The 8,844-nt window shown below is 24.5% G+C and overlaps 1 protein-coding gene across 4 annotated transcripts in view; it reads left to right on the top strand.

Annotated features, from left to right (window-relative positions):
- LOC117174974 (mediator of RNA polymerase II transcription subunit 8) overlaps window positions 1-8,844 on the top strand; it is a 26,179-nt gene that overhangs the window by 13,028 nt on the left and 4,307 nt on the right. For all 4 annotated transcript variants that reach the window (XM_033364461.1, XM_033364469.1, XM_033364476.1 and 1 more), the window contains one exon: window positions 7,354-7,524. In XM_033364461.1, coding sequence (XP_033220352.1) covers window positions 7,354-7,524 — 171 coding nt within the window. The remainder of the gene's footprint in view (window positions 1-7,353; window positions 7,525-8,844) is intronic.

Genomic DNA, 8,844 nt, shown 5'->3' with positions numbered 1-8,844 from the left:
CTTTAAATCTTATGAAATTCCTTCAAATATTTAAAAATATGTGAAATTTCTAAGAGTTTTTCTGGAATTTAAGTGAATTTAATTTATTTTCGAAATTTATCTCGCAATCCTGTAAAATCTTTAAAAATTCTGCAAAAAATTTTGAAATCCCTTCAAGGTTTTTAAATATCATGAAATTCTTTCGAATTCCTCCAAATCTTTGGAAATCTTTTCTTTGGAATTCAAAAGAATCCATAAGAATAGGTACAATTTTTTTTTAATCCCTTGAAATTAAATTAAATTGAACTTATTTATTTAAGTTCTCTTTTTAAAAAACACTCTAAGAATTCCTTGAAATTTAATTTAATTTCCAAAGTCCTCTTGATTTCCTTTAATATTTTAAAATCTTTCAATATTCTTTTGAGTCCCTTGAAATATTTCATTTCAAAATTAAATTTCTCTTTAAAAACCATTTAAATCCTTAGAAATTTTGGAAGTTTTAATCAAATTCTTTAAATCTTATGAAATTCCTTCAAATATTTAAAAATATGTGAAGTTTCTAAGAGTTTTCTGGAATTTAAGTGAATTTAATTTATTTTCGAAATTTATCTCGCAATCCTTTAAAATCTTTAAAAATTCTGCAAAAAATTTTGAATTTCCTTCAAGGTTTTTAAATATCACGAAATTCTTTCGAATTACTTCAAATCATTTGAAATATTTTCTTTTGAAACTCATAAAAATCCATTTAAATAAGTAAAAATTATTTGAGATTACGTAAAGATCAAATAAATTGTAATTATTTATTAAAATTTAAATTCTATTTAAAAAAAAAGATCAAATCCCTTGAAATTTTTGGAATTTCTGTAAATCATTTTGTATCCCTTAAATCTGCTGAAAATCTTTCAAAATCCTTTGAAATACATATTTCAAAAACATCCAAAATTCCTTGAATTTAAAAAAAAATTTTTAATTGTTTCGAATCCCTTGAAATATTTCCTTTGAACATCTTAGAAATCTATTAAAATAAGTTGAAATCATTTGAAATCCTTGAAGATTCAATAAAGTCCTTTATATCTTTTGAAATTCCTTGAAATGCCTCAAAATGTTTGAAATCTCTAAAAGTTCTTTGAAAATTAAGTGAATTTAATTTACATTCCAAATTTCTCTCGAAATCCCTTGAAATCTTTGGAAATTTTGAAAAATTTGTGGAAATCTCATTACAGCTTTTAAATATCTTGAAATTCTTACGAATTCCTTCAAATACTTTGAAATCTTTTTTTTTTGAAAATCATAAAAATCCATGTAAATAGGTAAAATTTATTTGAAATCAGTTAAAGATCAAATACATTTTAATTATCTATTAAAGTTCTCTTGAAAAAGAAATTCAATTTCTCAAAAATGAATGAAATCCCTGAAAATGTTTGGAATTTCTGAAAATTCTTTGAAAATCTTGAAAATCTTTTAAAATCCTTTGAAATACGTATTTCGAAAACATAAAAAAATTGCTTGAAAACCGTGTAAATTTTTTTAAATCTCTCGTCAACGGATAAAATATGTTAAAATGCATTGAACTCTTTAGAAATCCTTGAAAGTCCTTGGAAATGCCTTGATATTTTTTTTATTTCTCGAAATTCTTTCAAATACCATAAAATTATTGAAATTCTTGAAAACCCCATGAAATCTTGGAACTATTTTGAAATTTTTTAATTCAGGGTGGCGAATTTACCGGAAAATTACCGGTAATTTAATTTAAAACCCGGGAATTTACCTTTGGTCGTTATAAAGAATTATACTTCGGATTTAGAAGAAAGGAATTTAAAAGTCAGAATTTGTCATAATTTGAAAAATCTCTCCTCCAAATTAAAAAAAACTAAAACACTTTAAGTAGTTTTTAGAGTTTTTCTCTACAATAATAGAAAATTTCGCTACATTTTTCGTTGCGAATTCATCTTTTTTTAGCTAAAAATTCAAAGAATTGCTGAAAAAATTTAACAATTCCAGTAGAAAATTAAATTATTTTGCTGAAAATCGGTTTTCTTTATTAGGCATTTGATTTTTAATGATTAATTCAACTACTCAATTTTTAGTCGAAAATTTATTTTTTTTTAAGTTAAAAACTCAACTATTTGGTTGAAGATTGATATTTTTTATTTAAAAATTAAACTATTTGTTTTAAAATTTATTTACTTTGTGGAAAATTAGTTTTTTAATAGAAAATTCATCTTTTAGGTAGATATAAAATTCACCTATTCCAATTAAAGATTCTTAATTTTTTATGAAAATTCATCAGTTTGGTTAAAAATTAATTTTTTCGACTGAGAATTGAAAGGTTGCATTTTTGTTCGAAAGGTAATTTTTTCTAGTTCTAAATTCAACAATTTGGCTGAAAGTTGTTCTGTTTTATTTAAAAATTCAACTATTTCGTTGATAATTCACGTATTTTGTTAAAAAATCGATTTTTTGGTCAAAATAGTTTTTAAAAAGTTATTCTCATTGTTTAAAAAATCAAGGATTACAGTTAAATTTAAGAATTTTCAGATTTGACTGAATACTAAAAATGTAACTTTAATTTTCTGTTAAAAATTCTTTTTTTTTCGTACAAAATTCAACTATTTTGTTAAATATGTCTTCTTTAGTTGAAAATTCAACTATTTTTTAAAAAAATCATGCGATTTTTTGAAAATTATATTTTTTGTTTGATAATTAATCTTTTTGCGTGAAAATTAATCTTATTGTTTAAAAATTAATCTACGTGGTTAAAAATTAAAGTACTACAGTTAAATATTCATAATTTTAATTGAAAATTCATCTTTTTGATTCCGGTAAAGAAATATAATTTCACTTGGAACAGGGAATTTTTTACATGGAACGGGAATATTTAAAAAGGATTATTATTCGGATTTAGAAGAAAGGAATTTAAAAGTTAGTTAAAAGTCAGAATTTTTTATATTTTGAAAATTCTCTCTTCCAAATTAAAAAAAAAAACGAAAGTACTTCAAGTAGTTTTTTGAGTTTTTCTGTATGACAATAAAAAATTTTACTACCTTGTTCGTTGCGAAATGTGATTACTTTGTTGAAAATAATTTTTTTACTAAAAATAAAACTACTTTACCGAAAATCCGTTTTCTTTATTAAGCATTATATTTTTAATGGATAATTTAACAATTTAATTTTCAGTTGAATTTTTTTTTTAATGACAATTCAATTATTTCGTTGAAAATTGATATTTTTTATTTAAAAATTAAACTATTTGTTTGAAAATTTATGTACTTTGTGTAAAATCAGTTTTTTCAACTAAAATTTTAACAATTTGGCTAGAAATTTGTCACTTTTATTTTAAAATTCAACTATTTCGTTGAAAATTTACGTATTTTGTTAAAAAATCGATTTTTTTGGTCAAAAAAGTTTTTTCAAAGTTAATCTTCTTTAAAAAATCAAGTTTTCTAGTTAAATAATTATCATTTTAGTTGAAAATTCATCTTTTCATTTTCTGTTGAAAATTCTATTTTTTTTTTCGTACAAAATTCAACTATTTGGTTGAATATGTCTTCTTAATGTGAAAATTCAACTATTTCTTTAAAAAATCATGCGATTTGTTAAAAAATTGTATTTTTTGTTTGAAAATTGATCTTTTTGCGTAATTTTTTATTGTTTCAAGGTTCATATGTTTTTGAAAATGTGATTACTTTGTTGAAAATAATTTTTTTACTAAAAATAAAACTATTTTACCGAAAATCTGTTTTTATTATTAAGCATTAAATTTTTAATGGATAATTCAACTATTCAATTTTTAGTTGAAAATAACAATTTGGCTAGAAGTTTGTCTATTCTATTTGAAAATTCAACTATTTCTTTGAAAATTCACGTATTTTGTTAAAAAAAATCGATTTTTTTATCCAAAATGTTTTTTTAAAGTTAATCTCTTTATTTAAAAATTCAAGTATTCCAGTTATATTTGGTTCAAAGCTAATCTGTTTTGATTGAGGATTTGAACTATTTCATTGAAAATTCATCTTTTTGGTTTAAAATTCAACTATTCCTGTTGAAGATTAATAATTTTAGTTAAAAATTTATCAGTTAGGTTGAAAATACTAAATAATAAAAAATGTAACTTTCATTTTCTGTTGAAAATTTTATTTTTTTTTGCGTACAAAATTCAACTATTTTGTTGAATATATCTTCTTTAGTTGACAATTCAACTATTTCTTTAAAAGATCATGCGATTTTTTGAGAAATTTTATTTTTTTGTTTAAAAATTTATCTTTTTGCGTGAAAAATAATCTTTTATTTGAAAAGTAATATTTTTGCGTGAAAATTAAACTTATTGTTGGAAAATTAATCCATTTGGTTGAAAATTAAAGTACCCTAATTAATTATTCATAATTTTAGTTGGAAATTCATCGTTTTGATATAAAATTCAACTTTTTCAGTTGAAGATTCATCATTTTATTTGCAAATTTATTTAATTTTCAATTTTTTGCTCGATTGCGTTAAAACAAGCTTGGAATAAACTGGATCATTTAAAATTCAAAGGAATTATTATTTTTTTAAAAACTTAAGTATTCATTTTTTGTGGGAAATTAATCTGAATTCAAGCAATTTTTTCCTTTTTGCGGCATTTATGAATGTTCGTTTTTATCATAGAACAGGGAGTTTCGGTAAAGAAATATATTATTTCACTTGGAACAGGGAATTTTTTTAAAGAATTATAATTCGAATTTAAAAGAAAGGAATTTAAAAGTCAGAATTTGAAAATTCCGTCTTCTAAATTAAAAAAAAAATAAAAAACGAAAGTACTTAAGTAGTTTTTAGAGTTTTTTTGTATAACAATAAAAAATTTTGCTACCTTGTTCGTTGCGAATTTATCTTTTTTTAGCTAAAAATTTAACTAATTGTGTTTAAAAGTTAAAGATTGTTGTTAAAAATTAATTTTTTATTGTTTCATGATTCATCTTTTTTTGAAATTGTGATTACTTTCTTGAAAATAATTTTTTTACTGAAAATAAAACTATTTTACCGAAAATCCGTTTTCTTTATTAAGCATTAGATTTTTAATGGATAATGCAACTATTCAATTTTTAGTTGAAAATTTATTTATTTTTAAAAATTGAAAATTCAAATATTTCGTTGAAAATTGATATTTTTTATTTGAAGATTAAACTATTTGTTTGAAAATTTATGTACTTTGTAAAAAATCAGTTTTTTCAACTAAAAATTCAACAATTTAGGTAGAAAATCGTCTCTTTTATTAAAAAATTCAACTATTTCTTTGAAAATTCACGTATTTTGTTAAAAAATCGATATTTTGGTAAAAAATGTTGTTTTAAACTTAGTCTCCTTTTTTACAATTTTTTTTCGTTCAAAATTCATCTATTTGGTTGAATATGTTTTCTTTAGTTGAAAATTCAACTATTTCTTTAAAAAATCGTGAATTTTATTCAAAAATGGTATTTTTTGGCTAAAAATTAATCTTAATCTTCAAAAATTAATTTATTTGTTTAAACATTATAGTACTCCGCTTAAATATTCATAATTTTAGTTGAGAATTCATCTTTTTGATTTAATTTTATTTTATTTGCAAATTTATTTAGTTTTCAATTTTTTTCTCTGTTATGTTAAAGAAAACTTGGAATGAACTGGATCATTTAAAATTCAAAAGAATTATTTTTCAAATAAACACTTAAGTTCATTTTTTGTAGGGAAATAATCTGAATTCAAACAATTGTTTGCGTTTTGCGGTAAATATTTTGTTTGAGAATTAATCTTTTTGCGTGAAAATGAATCTTATTGTTTAAAAATTGATCTATTTGGTTAAAAATTAAAGTACTCCAGTTCAATAATCATCATTTAAGTTGAAAATTTATCAGTTAGGTTGAAAATATAAAATACTAAAAATGTAAATTTCATTTTCTGTTGAAAATTCTATTTTGTTTTTCGTACAAAATTCAACAATATGGTTGATTACGTCTTCTTTAGTAGAAAATTTAACTATTTCGTTAAAAAATCGTGAGATTTTTTGAAAAATTGTATTTTTTGTTTGAAAATTAATATTTTGGTGTGAAAATTAATCTTATTGTTTAAAAATTAATCTATTTGGTTGAAAAATAAAGTGTTCCGGTTAAATATTCATAATTTTAGTTGAAAATTAATCTTTTTTATTTAAAATTCAACTGTTACGGTTGAATTAAAACAAATGTTTGCATTTTGTGGCAGATTTGAATTTTTTACTTTTTAATTGACCTGGAAAATTGTAAAACTTGACCGGGAGAAAAAAGTGCTTCAGATTGCAGATAGAGAAAGAGAGAGCAAGTTTTCCAGGAGGGGGAATGATGATAGGGGAAGTGAGAAAAAATTAGAGGCGGGCAAGTAGGAGAAATGATCGGGATTGGAGGTAGAGGAAGTGAGGGGAAATAAATGAAGGAAAATAGAAGTAGGAAAAATGATAGGAGGGGAAGTAGGGGCAATGACGAGAGATGAAATGGGATTAAGGGAAATGATCGGATGGAAATTAGAGTGGCTATAAAAAGAAATGAGGAAAGGCGGATAGGGAAAGTAATGGGATGTGAGGAAGAAAGATGGGAGAAAATAGGTAAAGTGCGGAAAAATATGGGAATGGAATTAAGTGAAGCGGAAAAAATGTGTGTAGGGGATACTTGGGAGTAGGGCACGCGAGGGATGGGGGTGGTAGGTCACAGAAAATAAAGAGAACAAGTTGGTACGGAAATTATGGAACAGGATGAGGAGGTAAAGATGGGAGGGACTGGAGAGGAAGTGAAGAGATTAAGAGGTTAAGGAAAGTGAGGGTGAATTAGGAGAGGTTAACTGAGTGAAGGAGGTGTAGAAGAAATGAGGAGAGGGGAAATGTGAGGAGGTAAAGTAGGGGAAAAGTATAAGGCAGAAATTAGGCGAAATAGAGAAAACGAGGGGAGAGTCAATGGAAGGAGGAAGAGTAGCGGATATATGGTTGTGGAAAGTAGAGGTAATGAGTCGAAATTGGGGAGGGGAGAAGTAGGTGAAAGGATAGTGGTAAAGGAAATGAGGTTAGAGAAAGTGGTGGGAAATGAAGAGAGGGGAAGTTAGAAAAAGTGAGGAGCAATTAAGGGAAAATAGGGAAACTGAACGGAGAGTAAGAGAAATGAGGGTGGAGGAAGTAGGTGTAGTTTATTAAATGAGTGGTTGCGAAGTAGGGGAAGTGAGGGGAAAGGAAAGAGAGGGAGTGGGGGATTATAACAAAATATGACAAGTGAAGGAGGAAGTAAGGGAGGAGGTTGAAGCGTGGGAAAGGCTTTCCTTCCCACTTTTCACGAAATTTGCAAAGAATAAGACTTAAAAATCTGGTTTTTGATTTTTTGAATGAAATTTGTTGGGTTTTAGAAACAAGTGACTCAGTATACAAAGGTGGTGAGCCATGTTTGGGACATTGCAAATAAAGCACGAGAAGATTGGGAAAGTGAGGCTGGTGCAAGAACAAACCAGCTTCCAACTAGCAATGCTGGCGATACTCATGCTCTTGTTGCTGCTGTGGGAATGGGAAAAGGCCTCAAGGTAAATAAATTAATGCAGATTTTCTATTTAGTTTTTATTTTTACCTGGAAGTGAAGACGTTATGTATTTTTTTTAACGGACCCAAAATTTCCAAATTAATTTTAGATTTTTTTAATTTAAAACAAAAAGACAATATTTCGAATGGAATGAAAAGAAGTTGTATCATTTCTAAATCAAGGCTTGTAAAATTGAACTACATCAGAAGCTCTCAAAATTGAAAAATTTTAGACTAGAAATTTTGAAGAGTGGACAATTTTTATTGGAAAAGTGTTGAAAGTTAAATTCTCATATGTTCCAAATTGAACAATTTTGGATTATATTTTTGAAAAATGGATTATTTATAATTCAAAGGAATTAATTTAATTTTTTTATTGAAAATTCAACTGTTTATTCGAGAATTCATGTATTTTTTTTTTTTTTAACTGAAAATTTAACTATGCAACTTTTGGTGGAAAATATCTTTTGTTTTTGTTGAAATTTCGTCATGGTTGGTGGAAAATTAACCTTCATGGTAGAAAATTTAACTAGACATTGCAGTTTAAGATTCATCATTTTAATTGAAAATTCATCTGTTTTGTTTAAAATTAAACTATTCCAGTTGAAGATTTACCATTTTAGTTCAAATACATAACTCTGATTGAAAATGTTATGTTTGTTGTTAAAAATTATTTTTTTATATAGACAATTCATAATTTTAGTTAAAAAATTATCGCTTTGGTTGACAATTTAAATATTTTGTTCAAAAAAATTTTTATTGAAAATTAATTTATAACTGAAAATTTAACTATTACAAATTGGTGGAAAATTGAACTTCTTGGTTGAAAATTCATCTTTTTGTTTGAAAATTAACATATTTTCATGAAAATTTGTTGTTTTATTTTTGTTTGAAAATTAATTTTTTGTACTGAAATCTTAATTATTCCACTTTTGGTAGGGAATTAATCTTCTTGGTTGAAACTAACTCTTTTTTTCTTGAAAATTAAACCGTTTTAATCTCATTTTCTTCTCTCTTGACTGAAAAATCTTTTATTTTTTCATTTAGTTTTTGAAAATGTAAATGTTTTGTTAAAAATTAAATTATCGGTTGAAAATTATTTTTTAAAAATTTTAAATTAATTTTTCAATTGAAAGGTATTCCAAGTAGGTAGAAAATTAAACTTCTTGGTTAAAATTTCATCTTTTTGATTCAAAGTTTATCATCACTTTGGTTGAAAATTAAATTTTTTTCTAAAAAAATCGTTTTATTTAAATTAATTTTTTAACTAAAAATTCAGCAATTCTAAATTGATAGAAAATTGATCTTCTTTGTTGAAAATTCAT

Source organism: Belonocnema kinseyi, chromosome 1 (genome assembly GCF_010883055.1).
Source record: "Belonocnema kinseyi isolate 2016_QV_RU_SX_M_011 chromosome 1, B_treatae_v1, whole genome shotgun sequence".
NCBI lineage: Eukaryota > Metazoa > Arthropoda > Insecta > Hymenoptera > Cynipidae > Belonocnema > Belonocnema kinseyi.
This window is presented reverse-complemented; position numbering and strand designations above follow the sequence as displayed.